At 37.3% G+C, this 18,340-nt stretch overlaps 1 protein-coding gene across 1 annotated transcript in view; it reads left to right on the plus strand.

The window, feature by feature from the left end:
* The window catches only part of LOC149789086 (EF-hand calcium-binding domain-containing protein 12-like), a 29,839-nt gene extending 24,296 nt beyond the window's left edge, over positions 1-5,543 (plus strand). The window contains exon 7 of the mRNA XM_089975281.1: positions 1,543-5,543. Coding sequence (XP_089831407.1) covers positions 1,543-1,810 — 268 coding nt within the window. The 3' untranslated portion in view covers positions 1,811-5,543. The remainder of the gene's footprint in view (positions 1-1,542) is intronic.
* Positions 5,544-18,340: the final 12,797 nt, after the last annotated feature.

Consider the following 18,340-nt stretch of genomic DNA (forward strand, 5'->3'; position numbering starts at 1 on the left):
ATATTGTGTTTGGAGGGTAGATATATAACATTATACAGAAATGATTGTGTTGAAGGGTAAATATATAACATTGTACAGAAATGATTGTGTTGAAGGGTAAATATATAACATTGTACAGAAATGATTGTGTTTGGAGGGTAGATATATAACATTATACAGAAATGATTGTGTTGAAGGGTAAATATATAACATTATTCAGAAGATATTGTGTTGAAGAGTAAATATATAACATTGTACAGAAATGATTGTGTTGAAGGGTAGAAATATAACATTATACAGAAATGATTGTGTTAAAGGGTAAATATATAACATTGTACAGAAATGATTGTGTTGAAGGGTAAATATATAACACTGTACAGAAATGATTGTGTTGAAGGGTAGAAATATAACATTATACAGAAATGATTGTGTTAAAGGGTAAATATATAACATTGTACAGAAATGATTGTGTTGAAGGGTAGATATATAATATTGTACAGAAATGATTGTGTTGAAGGGTAGAAATATAACATTATACAGAAATGATTGTGTTGAAGGGTAAATATATAACATTATTCAGAAAATATTATGTTTGGAGGGCAGATATATAACATTGTACAGAAATGATTGTGTTGAAGGGTAAATATATAACATTGTACAGAAATGATTGTGTTGAAGGGTAGAAATATAACATTATACAGAAATGATTGTGTTAAAGGGTAAATATATAACATTGTACAGAAATGATTGTGTTGAAGGGTAGATATATAATATTGTACAGAAATGATTGTGTTGAAGGGTAGAAATATAACATTATACAGAAATGATTGTGTTGAAGGGTAAATATATAACATTATTCAGAAAATATTATGTTTGGAGGGCAGATATATAACATTGTACAGAAATGATTGTGTTGAAGGGTAAATATATAACATTGTACAGAAATGATTGTGTTGAAGGGTAGAAATATAACATTATACAGAAATGATTGTGTTAAAGGGTAAATATATAACATTGTACAGAAATGATTGTGTTGAAGGGTAGATATATAATATTGTACAGAAATGATTGTGTTGAAGGGTAGAAATATAACATTATACAGAAATGATTGTGTTGAAGGGTAAATATATAACATTATTCAGAAAATATTATGTTTGGAGGGCAGACATATAACATTGTACAGAAATGATTGTGTTGAAAGGTATATATAACATTATATAGAAATGATTGTGTTGAAGGGTAGATATATAACATTGTACAGAAATGATTGTGTTGAAGGGTAGATATATAACATTATACAGAAATGATTGTGTTGAAGGATAGATATATAACATTGTACAGAAATGATTGTGTTGAAGGGTAGATATATAACATTGTACAGAAATGATTGTGTTGAAGGGTAGATATATAACATTGTACAGAAATGATTGTGTTGAAGGGTAGATATATAACATTATACAGAAGTGATTGTGTTGAAGGGTAGATTTATATATTTTTCTCTGTACGGATTATATACTACTTTATAAGCCTGGTCTTTATTACTATAACTATTTATAATTTCAGGCACCTAGCTATTCGTTACCAACATCTACATGGAACAACAGATAAAAATGCCTTCTGGCCAGGAGTTTTGCTGGATAAGCTTTGCCTCTGTATGCCCCCATATGACAAGCAGCACCTGCGAGACAAGGAAAATGCTATATTTATTAAAGCTCGTCGCACTAAGGCCAGTAACTATGGATATGAGAGTATTTCCCATTGGACAGTGAATGACAGTGGTTATCTTCAAGCAGGAATTTATGATCCTTATGCTAGGAAGACAATACATTGACTGTACTTTTGCTTATCTTGTAACTGGATTTTTTGGTATTCTTTCTTAAGATCATTTCCTTCATTTACAGTTACTTATACAGTATACTTATTAATTTTGATAATTTTTATCTATACTGTAATGAAGCATCAAAATCTAAATGTAATTCTAATCAGCTTGAACTCTAGAATATTACCAATGTAAGTGAATATAATTATGGTTAATGTATTTTGAGTTATTACCACATGAATTTATTTCTTTATAAATTGCTATACAGGTCACAGCAATAGTTAAGATCTCAGATTGTGTCCTTTTTTGAGTGTTTATAATATCTTATGATATTTTTGAAATAGTCATTTTTGTGAGAGGTAGATGGAATCAAAAGAATGAACAATAATTCTTTAGTTCTCAAATTTTACTACTAGGAGTCCTCTTATCTTTGAAAAATGAGCCAGAGGAATTCTGAAAATGTGAGGAAATACAAAATTTGTCTTGAAAGACAACCAAGACTATTTTCAAGAAAATGCTGGATGATATGACTGTTTTTTAATCCTTAATGCCTGCCTAATTTCATTGAAAAACTCACAGTTCCAAACCTAGCAATAATACAATTATTTTAAAATCTAAGTTTGAGGAAGATCTTTTAGATGTTTAGGGAACTGGAGCTGATCATTGGTTATTATCTAGGTCACTCCTAAGTTTGTTAAAAAATAATTTGGACTAAACATATAAAATATTCAGCACAGTATATATACTCGCTTATACGTCAGTTGAACTGCAAACAACATAGACCCTGATCTGCCACTGCATACTCTACCAGCAGATCAGGGTCAGTGTGGCATTTTCTGAAATCAGTTACATTTGAATCAAATGACCTAACATTTTACTACAACTGACCTTTCCTAAATGGGTAACATCACACATGTGTGCTGCATCATCATATGGGAAAGACAAGATGCTAATATAATAAATATTTTTTTTTTCTGATTCAGCTTTGATGCTGCTTAATTTCAACACAAGTAACATTCTTTACTGTAGAGCAAGTATCTGGGAAAAAAATCAGAGAGAAAATATTTCTTAGTTTTGTAGGGACTACAGTAGGATGTAATAACTGCTGATTGGTTCAGTTAATCTAGTGGTACCTTAGAGAGTTGTTAGACAAACTGTTTGGTTCATTTAATCTAGTGGTACCTTAGAGAGTTGTTAGACAAACTGTTTGGTTCATTTAATCTAGTGGTACCTTAGAGAGTTGTTAGACAAACTGTTTGGTTCATTTAATCTAGTGGTACCTTAGAGAGTTGTTAGACAAACTATTTGGTTCATTTAATCTAGTGGTACCTTGGAGAGTTGTTAGACAAACTGTTTGGTTCATTTAATCTAGTGGTACCTTAGAGAGTTGTTAGACAAACTGTTTGGTTCATTTAATCTAGTCGTACCTTGGAGAGTTGTTAGACAAACTGTTTGGTTCAGTTAATCTAGTGGTACCTTGGAGAGTTGTTAGACAAACTGTTTGGTTCAGTTAATCTAGTGGTACCTTAGAGAGTTGTTAGACAAACTGTTTGGTTCAGTTAATCTAGTGGTACCTTGGAGAGTTGTTAGACAAACTGTTTGGTTCATTTAATCTAGTCGTACCTTGGAGAGTTGTTAGACAAACTGTTTGGTTCAGTTAATCTAGTGGTACCTTGGAGAGTTGTTAGACAAACTGTTTGGTTCAGTTAATCTAGTGGTACCTTAGAGAGTTGTTAGACAAACTGTTTGGTTCAGTTAATCTAGTGGTACCTTGGAGAGTTGTTAGACAAACTGTTTGGTTCAGTTAATCTAGTGGTACCTTAGAGAGTTGTTAGACAAACTGTTTGGTTCATTTAATCTAGTGGTACCTTGGAGAGTTGTTAGACAAACTGTTTGGTTCATTTAATCTAGTGGTACCTTGGAGAATTGTTAGACAAACTGTTTGGTTCATTTAATCTAGTGGTACCTTGGAGAGTTGTTAGACAAACTGTTTGGTTCAGTTAATCTAGTGGTACCTTAGAGAGTTGTTACACAAACTGGTTGGTTCATTTAATGTAGTGGTACCTTGGAAAGTTGATGGAAAAACTGATAACTGTTATGAAATTTTAGGTAACAGCTAAAACTAGTGTTAAATCATAGTGTGGCCACATTTATAAATAGATTGCACATAATGAAATTCTGAATATGTAGACCCAAATACAGTGGTTATTCGTATTTACTGTATAATACATTTGCACATTTTATATTATCATTTCAATTTCCTCTGTGAAAATGATTGTGCTTTAGTATTTTTAATTTCTAACCTTGAAATTGGAATTGTGTAACAACAAATCATTTATCTATAAAGTCAATCAACAACACTATGTTCTGAATGTAACTTCAAAACAGTCTACCACACTGCCAAAACAAAAAGCAATGAAAAGGGGGAACAAAGTAGCATAAGCCATGCACAATATTATAATAAAGCTTAAAGTGATATGATTGTCCTTCTTTTATGAAGTTATCCTTTCTGCAAGTAGAAGTTGACCTTATACATTTTCATCCAGGTCTAGGAGTTCTAGGTCCCAGCTGTACTTAAATTCTTAAATGTCAAGTTTATTGTGAGCTTTGGGGCTGAAATTTGTAAACATAGATCGCATGTTGTAATTAATATTTTTATAAAATAATACCATATTCAGTTTCTCTGTTTCTCGCAAACATGAAATTATGATCAAATTTATATTGGTAATTTATTTTCATTTCAATGATTCTGAACATTACAGCTTATTTTGTGTGTTGTTTTAATTATTACTATACCATTTAGCTTGGTCTGAATCATTTCCTTCATTTTAGATGTATATCATATACACAGAATTTGAAGCAGAACTTTCTATGATGGCAAAGAAAAATAGTTACAATATGCCAAGTGATACATACTATTTTTTATGAAATAATTATCCTATTGTAGAATCTTTTACTTTTTTAAATTTTATTTGTTATATTACAATTATTTTCTGCATTATCAGAAAATTGTAATTACTTTCACTGCTGAATCTACACTGTTTTTTTAAAGACATTTATTAAATTTGTTTCACTTAGCTCATATTGGTAATGCTAGTCAGCAAGACATTTTAAATACTTGGCACCTTGGTGTACTAGTGCCAATGTCAGGTGCTTTCTCAACATGACATTTTGGTGACTATCCTGGCTGAATCATTAGTTACCTGTATATACATGTATATTTGAATACATTATTTGGGTACCAACATTTGAATTAGGAAGATACAGTACTAATATAATTGGATAAAATTAAAGATATTTAAAGATACTACGCAATAATTTTGAGAATGAAGATCACTGTCACTATTTATTCACCTGTAAAGCTTATAATGACGTAAGAAATTAACTTATTTTATTATCGGTGTAGACCAAGCTTGTATAAATGTATCAACTTATTAACATCCTCAAAACAAAAAATGATCCTTAACCTTGGAAAGCTTTTGAATGCAGATCAATGATTATGATGTAATGAAATTATAGTTCTGTCAGGCTGGTCTACTCACACTTACTCTGTCCTCTGACAATCTTTGTTTTTCTAAATTTTATATTGTATATATTAAAGGTTTTGTGATTTTTTTAAAGATTGAACTCATATTTTTTAAAATATATTTACATTATTTGTTTGATGCCATGACCAACTGTGTATTTCATGGTATATAACCACAAATGTATTGTTACAAGTAAATAAATAACTGAACTCTGAAGAGCCAAAATCTCCCTGCCAAATAACAACTCTATTTTATGAGGGCATCTCATAAGTTGTCTGTGTAAAACATTAGATTCACCTAGTACTTGAGTTACATTTTACATGTTATCTCCTTATGCAAATCTTGTTATAGGAAAATTTTGAAAACTCAAACACCAATCACACAAATATTTTACATTAATTGAATGACATATTCAGTCTTGGCCTAATGTTTCTTTTGCCTTTGACATTGAGAAACCCCAAACATCTGAAAATTCTTCCAAATGTTTCAATTCACAGCACTGTGAGTTTTCAAATTCCTGTTATTCTTGAAATTGAACCAAGCATGTCACTAGGAAGACAAATAAATACATAAATACTATTTTGTGATCAAAACTGCAGTTATCCTATGTTGTTAATTGCCATTTATCTCACAAATCAATCCATTATTTTGGAATGACTTGTCGGATTCAGATGGGTAGAACATGTTGAATGTTATTAATGAGAATTCTTAATGTTCCATGCTTTTGTACAATTTGGAGTTGGTATTCAAAAGCAAAGACTGTGATACCATTTATTCATAGTTAATTCTTAGCTTTAAAAAAGATGTTATAGAGTGTTGTAAATTAATTTTTGTATTCTAGCTTTTTATTTGAAAGGAAATGTTATAAGTGACAATTAAATTATGGATGTCAGCAATTATCTAGCAGTTATAACTGAATGTGTTTAAGTCTTTATTTTGAAGATACTGCCAAATAGCTGCCTCCAGCCAATATCCAGAATCCCCAACAATGAAAGCCTTTACTTACTAGGAGACTTTAATGCTAGAGTGGGAGCTGACCATGAGGCCTGGTCCACCTGTCTCAGGTTTTACGGAAGGGGCAAGATCAACGAGAATGGTCAGCGACTGCTGGAGATGTGCTGCTCCCACAGCCTATGTGTGACCAACACTTTTTTCAAATGCAAGGAGATCCACCAGGTGTCGTGGAGACACCCACATTCACGCCACTGGCACCAACTAGACCTTGTCATCACCAGGCTTGCAGAACTGGCCAGTGTCCTCCTCACCCGCAGCTACCACAGTGCCGATTGTGACACGGACCATTCCCTCGTGGCCAGCAAGGTGCGAATATTACCCAAGAAGCTGCACCACGCCAAGAAGAAGGGTCACCCACGCATCAACACCTACTGTGCAAGCAACCCAGAGAAAACACAGCAGGTCATCAGCAAACTGAAGGAAGCCCCCACCAAAGTGACACCTGATGACACCATTGACTCCAAGTGGTCCCATATCCGTGACTCTGTGTACAATTCAGCCATCACAGCTTACGGGAAGAGGGAGCAAAAGAATGTCGACTGGTATGAGGCAAACTGGGAGGAGATGGAGCCCGTGACTGAGGCAAAGAGGAAAGCCCTCCTGGCATACAAGGCTGCACCTAGCCCCAGAACACTACAAGCCCTCAGGATTGCAAGGAACAACATCCAGAAGACTGCCCGCCGCTGTGCCAGCACCTACTGGCTGAACCTTTGCAACAGTATACAGACAGCTGCTGACACCGGGGATACAAGAGGAATGTATGAGGGTATCAAAAAGGCGACAGGCCCCCACAGCTACAAGACTGCCCCCCTCAAGTCCAAGACGGGCGAAGTCATCACAGACCAGGGGAAACAACTGCAGCGATGGGTTGAGCACTATCTCGAGCTATATGCAACCCAAAACAATGTCACTGGAACTGCCCTGGATGCCATTCCAGACCTGCCCGTCATGGAGGAGCTAGACACACAGCCCACCCTGGAAGAGCTCGGAAAAGCCATCGATTGCCTTGCCTATGGGAAGGCTCCTGGAAGCGACGGCATTCCGCCTGAAGTCCTCAAGAGCGGAAAACCAGCACTGCTCCAGCCCCTACACACACTCCTCTGCCTTTTCTGGGAACAGGGATACATCCCACAGGACATGCATGATGCCAACATCATCACATTGTACAAAAACAAAGGAGACCATAGCGACTGCAACAACTATTGGGGCATCTCCCTCCTCAGCATCGTTGGAAAGGCTTTCGCCCGTGTTGCCTTGGTGCACTTGCAAATCCTAGCCTCCCGCATCTACCCAGAGTCCCAGTGTGGATTTCGAGCCGGCAGGTCAACTGTAGACATGATCTTCTCACTATGTCAGCTGCAGGAGAAGTGTCGTGAGCAGCAGATGCCCCTCTACATTGCCTTCATAGACCTGATGAAGGCATTTGACCTGGTTAGTCGGAGTGGACTCTTCAGACTCCTGCAGAAGATTGGATGCCCCCCACGTCTGCTTGCTGTCATCATGTTGTTCCACGAGAACATGCACAGCACAGTGTGCTTCAATGGCGCAACGTCTGAAGCATTCCCAGTCATCAGCGGAGTCAAACAAGGCTGTGTCCTTGTGCCGACGTTCTTTGCCATCTTCTTCTCCAGTACGCATTCAAGGACTGCAGTGAGGGAGTGTACATCCATACCAGGGCTGACGGCAAGTTGTTCAACATCGCCCGTCTCCGTGCTAAGACTAAAGTCACAGAGGTACTCATCCGTGAATTGCTCTTTGCCGACGATGCAGCCTTGACATCACACAAGGAAGATGGACTGCAGCAGCTGGTATGCCGCCTCTCCCATGCTTGTAAGGAATTTGGACTGACCATCAGTTTGAAGAAAACGAATGTCATGGCGCAGGACGCAGACTCCCCTCCCTTTGTCACCATCGATGGGTACAACTTGGAAGTTGTCGAGAACTTCACATACCTCGGGTCTAACATCTCCAGCTCACTCTCCATTGATTGTGAGGTGAACGGCAGGATAGCCAAGGCAGCAGCAGTGATGGCCAGACTTAACCAGAGAGTCTGGAACAACCCCAACCTCACAGAGAAGACCAAACTGCGTGTCTACCAAGTCTGCGTACTCAGTTCACTTCTCTACAGCAGCGAAACATGGACCACCTATGCAAGACATGAGAGGAAACTCATCAGCTTCCACCTGAGATGTCTGCGGCGCATTCTGCACATCCAGTGGCAGGACAAAGTACCCAACACAGAGGTTCTAGAACGCGCCAAAATGAACAGCATGTTCTCCATTCTCAGCGAGAGGCACCTTCGCTGGCTTGGCCATGTCAAAAGAATGGACCCAGGTCGCATTCCCAAGGACCTGTTATATGGGGGGGTTAGCAGAAGGTGCACGACCAACTGGACGACCACATCTGCGCTACAAAGATGTTTGCAAGAAGGATATGAAGACGGCAAACATCAATGTCAACGACTGGGAGAGCTGTGCAAACAACCGTTCCAGCTGGCGCCTAGCTGTCAGGCAGGGAGTTCAAAATGCACAGGAAGAGAGAAGAATAAAACAAGCTGAAAAGAGAGCTAGAAAGAAGGATAGACAAAAGCTTACTTTGGAGCTACGCCATCGTCTCCCGTAGACGGACGGATGCCAAGATACTTTTTAAAAATGATGATCAAAGGTATAAAATCCCAGTCAGAATATTTTACACAAGTTTTCACACTGTTCACTTTATGAAGGTAATGGGGAAATTACCCTCAGAGATGGTACTACCACATACTGCCATAGGAAGGGAGACTATTCTATATTATCCTGTGCTGCCCTGGGAGGGGATACTGCCCTATGCTGATCTGGGAAGGGATTCTGCCCTATGCTACCATATACTACCCTGGGAGAGGATGATAGCCTACCATAGGAGATACTAGCCTATACTACCCTAGAAAGGGATGATCCCTATATTACTCTAATAGGGGATACTACCCTATAGTACCTTTGGAGGCAATATTACCTTGTATTACTCTAGGAGGGGATGCTATCCTATAGTAGTACCCTAGGAGTTACAATGCTATATTACCCAAGAAAATGATGCAAACCTATGTAGGAGGGAATACTACCTGAGGATACTGGAAAGTATATATTGTATATATTTTGATGTAATAGCTGCACTGTTCCTTAAATATTACTGCATGGGTTGAAACTCTGCCTAATAAGTGCACATTGATCATGTCCCATCACATGTATGCACATACTAGAAGAGTTATCTCCCATTGACTGTTGTTGGCTCTGTACTTTGGAAGTATGTCTCTCTCCCTCACAATATGGTTGCACTGAACATATGTAAGATCCATTTTTTACATTTAATTCTCAATGTTATGGTGTAAGGAGGCACCAGGCAAGCATGGTAACAAATTCCAAGAAAATTATGATGTTGAATTTAAGCAGCAATGTGTTGCTGGAATTAAGACACATAAATAATGGATAATTTTATTAGCGTTTTGACCATGGTGGGGAGAGGGTGTGTACTTATTAACACATTTGCTGGTATTTCATTGAATACTGGAAGTTTGTGAGTGATTTGTGAATAAAAAAGTAAAAGATATTTGCATGTTCCTGTTTTTTCTGTACAAAATGATTTCTCAAAAGAAGTTTATACTTAGTCATATTCTAAAACAAATTATATATATGAATCAAATAACATATTCCTTGAACAAAATGATAGAACAAAATCTAAAATGATCAAAACATTGATAGGGAGTTTTTACAAAATGGATATGCTTTGTTAAATAAGTTTACCCTGATGTCCAGTATTGGTTGTAATGTTGTGTTCAATTTGTATTACATTTCCTGTTTTCTTTGAAACCAGATTGTTACAGACTGCTGAGATGAAAATAAATACAAACAATAATATACAAATAAATATAAACAATAATATACAATAAAAAGTTTATAGAAAACTTCATTTTTTTATGTCTCAATTTTTGTAAAACTTACAAACTGTAAAAAGAGGTAGTGAATTTCCTCTATGTAACACAGGTCTGGAGTTGTGAATCTGCACTAAAAAGCACATTTGCAATAAAGAAAAACATCTTAATGTCTCCAGCCAGTAAGGCAAAGGGATATAGAAATGGTCATTGTCTGCCCAGCTGTCTGTAACCTTCTACATTCTGTTATTCATATTTCAGTTTTTTACTTCAGCCAGATCAGCAAATAGTTTTCCTCAGGATGGTGTTGTTTAAGTAAAATTATTACCGGATATTTTTAACTATATTTTAGACAGCCATGATCCTTGATTCGTTCAGAATAGCCCTGCATTTCAGTGTCTTACATTTAGACAGTTATGATCCTTGACTCATTCAGAATAGCCCTGCATTTCAATGTCTTACATACAGACAGTTATGATCCCTGACTCATTCAGAATAGCCCTGCATTTCAATGTCTTACATATAGACAGCTATGATCCTTGACTCATTCAGAATAGCCCTGCATTTCGATGTCTTACATTTAGACAGTTATGATCCTTGACTCATTCAGAATAGCCCTGCATTTCAATGTCTTACATTTAGTTATGATCCTTGACTCATTCAGAATAGCCCTGCATTTCAATGTCTTACATGTAGATAGTTATGATCCTTGACTCATTCAGAATAGCCCTGCATTTCAATGTCTTACATTTAGACAGCTATGATCATTCACTCATTCAGAACAGCCCTGCATTTCAATGTCTTACATATAGACAGTTATGATCCTTGACTCATTCAGAATAGCCCTGCATTTCAATGTCTTCCATACAGACAGTTATGATCCTTGACTCATTCAGGATAGCCCTGCATTTCAATGTCTTACATATAGACAGCTATGATCCTTGACTCATTCAGAATAGCCCTGCATTTCAGTGTCTTACATTTAGACAGTTATGATCCTTGACTCATTCAGAATAGCCCTGCATTTCAATGTCTTACATACAGACAGTTATGATCCTTGACTCATTCAGAATAGCCCTGCATTTCAATGTCTTACATATAGACAGCTATGATCCTTGACTCATTCAGAATAGCCCTGCATTTCAATGTCTTACATTTAGACAGTTATGATCCTTGACTCATTCAGAATAGCCCTGCATTTCAATGTCTTACATTTAGTTATGATCCTTGACTCATTTCATTCAGAATAGCCCTGCATTTCAATGTCTTACATTTAGACAGCTATGATCCTTGACTCATTCAGAATAGCCCTGCATTTCAATGTCTTACATGTAGACAGCTATGATCCTTGACTCATTCAGAATAGCCCTGCATTTCAATGTCTTACATTTAGACAGCTATGATCCTTGACTCATTCAGAATAGCCCTGCATTTCAATGTCTTACATTTAGACAGCTATGATCCTTGATTCATTAAGAATAGCCCTGCATTTCTATGTCTTACATTTAGACAGTTATGATCCTTGACTCATTCAGAATAGCCCTGCATTTCAATGTCTTACATTTAGACAGTTATGATCCTTGACTCATTCAGAATAGCCCTGCATTTCAATGTCTTACATTTAGACAGCTATGATCCTTGATTCATTCAGAATAGCCCTGCATTTCAATGTCTTACATACAGACAGTTATGATCCCTGACTCATTCAGAATAGCCCTGCATTTCAATGTCTTACATATAGACAGCTATGATCCTTGACTCATTCAGAATAGCCCTGCATTTCGATGTCTTACATTTAGACAGTTATGATCCTTGACTCATTCAGAATAGCCCTGCATTTCAATGTCTTACATTTAGTTATGATCCTTGACTCATTCAGAATAGCCCTGCATTTCAATGTCTTACATGTAGATAGTTATGATCCTTGACTCATTCAGAATAGCCCTGCATTTCAATGTCTTACATTTGGACAGCTATGATCATTCACTCATTCAGAACAGCCCTGCATTTCAATGTCTTACATATAGACAGTTATGATCCTTGACTCATTCAGAATAGCCCTGCATTTCAATGTCTTCCATACAGACAGTTATGATCCTTGACTCATTCAGGATAGCCCTGCATTTCAATGTCTTACATATAGACAGCTATGATCCTTGACTCATTCAGAATAGCCCTGCATTTCAGTGTCTTACATTTAGACAGTTATGATCCTTGACTCATTCAGAATAGCCCTGCATTTCAATGTCTTACATACAGACAGTTATGATCCTTGACTCATTCAGAATAGCCCTGCATTTCAATGTCTTACATATAGACAGCTATGATCCTTGACTCATTCAGAATAGCCCTGCATTTCAATGTCTTACATTTAGACAGTTATGATCCTTGACTCATTCAGAATAGCCCTGCATTTCAATGTCTTACATTTAGTTATGATCCTTGACTCATTTCATTCAGAATAGCCCTGCATTTCAATGTCTTACATTTAGACAGCTATGATCCTTGACTCATTCAGAATAGCCCTGCATTTCAATGTCTTACATGTAGACAGCTATGATCCTTGACTCATTCAGAATAGCCCTGCATTTCAATGTCTTACATTTAGACAGCTATGATCCTTGACTCATTCAGAATAGCCCTGCATTTCAATGTCTTACATTTAGACAGCTATGATCCTTGATTCATTAAGAATAGCCCTGCATTTCTATGTCTTACATTTAGACAGTTATGATCCTTGACTCATTCAGAATAGCCCTGCATTTCAATGTCTTACATTTAGACAGTTATGATCCTTGACTCATTCAGAATAGCCCTGCATTTCAATGTCTTACATTTAGACAGCTATGATCCTTGATTCATTCAGAATAGCCCTGCATTTCAATGTCTTACATACAGACAGTTATGATCCTTGACTCATTCAGAATAGCTCTGCATTTCCATGTCTTACATTTAGACAGTTATGATCCTCGACTCATTCAGAATAGCCTTGCATTTCAATGTCTTACATACAGACAGTTATGATCCTTGATTCATTCAGAATAGCCCTGCATTTCAATGTCTTACATTTAGACAGTTATGATCCTTGACTCATTCAGAATAGCCTTGCATTTCAATGTCTTACATTTAGACAGCTATGATCCTTGACTCATTCAGAATAGCCCTGCATTTCAATGTCTTACATATTTAGAATAGCCCTGCATTTCAATGTCTTACATTTAGTCTAGCACCTACATGTTTTGTTTTGATTTCAACAGAATTTTGTCAACAAGATCTGATGAATTTGATGATCATAAGATTCAGGCCTTACTTTACAAAGTTCTGGCCCACATGTAGGTTATCTTGATGGCTTGTGAAAACCTGTATCATAGTTTAAAAAAGTTTCAATTCTATTATATCAAGCTTCAAATTTAGCAAGACCTGAGATGAAATAAATTGCAAGAAATATTCTGACCATATTTTACTGACTTATTATCTGTGAGTGACTACATACTACACGTCTAGTTCTTCCGCCTTTTAGTAGGTGGCAGCATAGGACAATGGCCATGTAAGTGCCAAATTCTTTTGATATTTGTCTTTGTGATTAAGCAATTCTTAGACATATTTTTCTCTTGATATCTTTCTGCATGTCTGACCAATTATAAAATTCATTAAGATTTCGGACCCTATTACATGACCATGTTACCGCTCCGGTTGCTTAGTGGTTAGAGTATCCGCCTCGGATGCAGGAGGTCGTGGGTTTTGATCTCCGGCCAGGTCATACCAGAGACTTACAAAAATGGCACTAACAGCTGCCTCGCCTGGCGTTTAGCATTAAGAGGTTAGTGTTAGGATTGGTCGGCCTGGTGTCAGGATAATGTGACTGGGTGGGACATCATGCTACATGTCTGTGGCATGATGCCCCACTAACCCAATGCTAGACACCACTATAAACTGCCACATTGCAGACATCATAGCAATATAACTGACAAATTGTTCAAGCTACGTTAAAAATCGAAATCACATCACTTCACACGTGACCATGTTCAGCTTTTTATTTCCAGTGATATCTGAAGTATGAAGAGGTGGAATAAAGTTGTGAATGATAATTATCTTTTTCTTCTTGCTTAATTACCTAGTTGTTGTTGTTGTGGGTTTAACACCATTTTTCAGCACATGATAGCCTATACATGGTGGCCAGTATAACTAGTAGAGGAGGAACCCTGGGAAACCCAACTAAGAACCACCAACCCACAGGAACCTACCAGCAAGCTTTCTTACATTCTTACATATCAACATTGGCAGAGCCTGAGACTTTAAAAAATGTTCAGTCATATCACTATGTCTGCAGAATGGCAGTTTATAGTGATGTCTAGCACAGGGGCATCATGCCACAGACATGTACCACCTAGTCATATTATCCTGACACCAGGCTGACCAGTCCTAACACTAACCTCTTGATGCTTAGTGTCTAGCAAGGTAATTGCTAGTACCATTTTTATGTCTTTGAACCAAATACTAGTCCATGCAGCTAGAATGTACAGTTAGTGCAAATGAATGGATCAACTCTTTGGTTAAACTTGGTACAAAAGACACCAAACTGATTAGCTTTAATTTGAGATTTCTACATAGAAATATCACTACAAATCAGTTTTTGAAAAAGATTAAATTAAATGATAATGAAAAATGCATCTTCTATAATGATGGAATAGAACAAACTGAGTGTTTATTAAATGACCAATTAGTTACTGAACACTTCTGGAAATTATTTGTGGATTGGATCCAAACTTATGATTCAAATTTTTAAATTACATGAAAATATGATTTTATAGGAAATAATAACTTTGATGATCTTATTAACTTCTTAATTAGGCTTTCAATACATGTTACATGCAGATCACATTCAGGTAATTTTCTAATAGAGCCACTGTAGGTTGGTATTTAGGCATGTCAGTCTGTTTGTGCAAAGGAATCAAATGTCTAAAAGAAATGTCAGGACACTAATCCAATGGTGCTGATTGGTGGGGTATAAAGTCTAAAAGAAATGTCAGGACACTAATCTAATGGTGCTGATTGGTGGGGTATAGAATCTTAAACAAATGTCAGGACACTGTACTCCATTGGTGTTGATTGGTGGGGTATAGAGTCTAAAACAAATGTCAGGACACTAATCCAATGGTGCTGATTGGTGGAGTATAGAGTCTAAAAGAAATGACAGGACACTAATCTAATGGTGCTGATTGGTGGGGTATAGAGTCTAAAAGAAATGTCAGGACACTAATCCAGTGGTGCGGATTGGTGGGGTATAGAGTCTAAAAGAAATGTCAGGACACTAATCTAATGGTGCTGATTGGTGGGGTATAGAGTCTAAACGAAATGTCAGGACACTAATCCAATGGTGCTTATTGGTGGGGTATAAAGTCTAAAAGAAATGTCAGGACACTAATCCAATGGTGCTGATTGGTGGGGTATAGAGTCTAAAAGAAATGTCAGGACACTAATCCAATGGTGTTGATTAGTGGGGTATAGAGTCTAAAAGAAATGTCAGGACACTAATCTAATGGTGTTGATTGGTGGGGTATAGAGTCTAAAAGAAATGTCAGGACACTAATCCAATGGTGCTGATTGGTGGGGTATAGAGTCTAAAAGAAATGTCAGGACACTAATCCAATGGTGCTGATTGGTGGGGTATAGAGTCTAAAAGAAATGTCAGGACACTAATCTAATGGTGCTGATTGGTGGGGTATAGAGTCTAAAAGAAATGTCAGGACACTAATCTAATGGTGCTGATTGGTGGGGTATAGAGTCTAAAAGAAATGTCAGGACACTAATCTAATGGTGCTGATTGGTGGGGTATAGAGTCTAAAATAAATGTCAGGACACTAATCTAATGGTGCTGATTGGTGGGGTATAGAGTCTAAAAGAAATGTCAGGACACTAATCTAATGGTGCTGATTGGTGGGGTATAGAGTCTAAAAGAAATGTCAGGACACTAATCCAATGGTGCTGATTGGTGGGGTATAGAGTCGAAAAGAAATGTTAGGACAATGGTGCTGATTGGTGGGGTATAGAGTCTAAAAGAAATGTCAGGACACTAATCTAATGGTACTGATTGGTTGGGTATAGAGTCTAAAAGAAATGTCAGGACACTAATCTAATGGTGCTGATTGGTGGGGTATAGAGTCTAAAAGAAATGTCAGGACACTAATCCAATGGTGCTGATTGGTGGGGTATAGAGTCTAAAAGAAATGTCAGGACACTAATCCAATGGTGTTGATTGGTGGGGTATAGAGTCTAAAAGAAATGTCAGGACACTAATCTAATGGTGCTGATTGGTGAGGTATAGAGTCTAAAAGAAATGTCAGGACACTAATCTAATGGTGCTGATTGGTGGGGTATAGAGTCTAAAAGAAATGTCAGGACACTAATCCAATGGTGCTTATTGGTGGGGTATAGAGTCTAAAAGAAATGTCAGGACACTAATCCAATGGTGCTGATTGGTGGGGTATAGAGTCTAAAAGAAATGTCAGGACACTAATCCAATGGTGTTGATTGGTGGGGTATAGAGTCTAAAAGAAATGTCAGGACACTAATCTAATGGTGCTGATTGGTGGGGTATAGAGTCTAAAAGAAATGTCAGGACACTAATCTAATGGTGCTGATTGGTGGGGTATAGAGTCTAAAAGAAATGTCAGGACACTAATCTAATGGTGCTGATTGGTGGGGTATAGAGTCTAAAAGAAATGTCAGGACACTAATCTAATGGTGCTGATTGGTGGGGTATAGAGTCTAAAAGAAATGTCAGGACACTAATCTAATGGTGCTGATTGGTGGGGTATAGAGTCTAAAAGAAATGTCAGGACACTAATCTAATGGTGCTGATTGGTGGGGTATAGAGTCTAAAAGAAATGTCAGGACACTAATCTAATGGTGCTGATTGGTGGGGTATAGAGTCTAAAAGAAATGTCAGGACACTAATCTAATGGTGCTGATTGGTGGGGTATAGAGTCTAAAATAAATGTCAGGACACTAATCTAATGGTGCTGATTGGTGGGGTATAGAGTCGAAAAGAAATGTCAGGACACTAATCTAATGGTGCTGATTGGTGGGGTATAGAGTCTAAAAGAAATGTCAGGACACTAATCCAATGGTGCTGATTGGTGGGGTATAGAGTCGAAAAGAAATGTCAGGACAATGGTGCTGATTGGTGGGGTATAGAGTCTAAAAGAAATGTCAGGACACTAATCTAATGGTACTGATTGGTTGGGTATAGAGTCTAAAAGAAATGTCAGGACACTAATCTAATGGTGCTGATTGGTGGGGTATAGAGTCTAAAAGAAATGTCAGGACACTAATCCAATGGTGCTGATTGGTGGGGTATAGAGTCTAAAAGAAATGCCAGGACACTAATCCAATGGTGTTGATTGGTGGGGTATAGAGTCTAAAAGAAATGTCAGAACACTAATCTAATGGTGCTGATTGGTGAGGTATAGAGTCTAAAAGAAATGTCAGGACACTAATCTAATGGTGCTGATTGGTGGGGTATAGAGTCTAAAAGAAATGTCAGGACACTAATCCAATGGTGTTGATTGGTGGGGTATAGAGTCTAAAAGAAATGTCAGGACACTAATCTAATGGTGCTGATTGGTGGGGTATAGAGTCTAAAAGAAATGTCAGGACACTAATCCAATGGTGCTGATTGGTGGAGTATAGAGTCTAAAAGAAATGTCAGGACACTAATCCAATGGTGCTTATTGGTGGGGTATAGAGTCTAAAAGAAATGTCAGGACACTAATCCAATGGTGCTGATTGGTGGGGTATAGAGTCGAAAAGAAATGTCAGGACAATGGTGCTGATTGGTGGGGTATAGAGTCTAAAAAAAATGTCAGGACACTAATCTAATGGTGTTGATTGGTGGGGTATAGAGTCTAAAAGAAATGTCAGGACACTAATCCAATGGTGCTGATTGGTGGGGTATAGAGTCTAAAAGAAATGTCAGGACAATGGTGCTGATTGGTGGGGTATAGAGTCTAAAAGAAATGTCAGGACACTAATCTAATGGTGCTGATTGGTGGGGTATAGAGTCTAAAAGAAATGTCAGGACACTAATCTAATGGT

This window comes from Sinohyriopsis cumingii, chromosome 11 (genome assembly GCF_028554795.1).
Source record: "Sinohyriopsis cumingii isolate HCF-2022 chromosome 11, ASM2855479v2, whole genome shotgun sequence".
NCBI classification, from domain to species: domain Eukaryota; kingdom Metazoa; phylum Mollusca; class Bivalvia; order Unionida; family Unionidae; genus Sinohyriopsis; species Sinohyriopsis cumingii.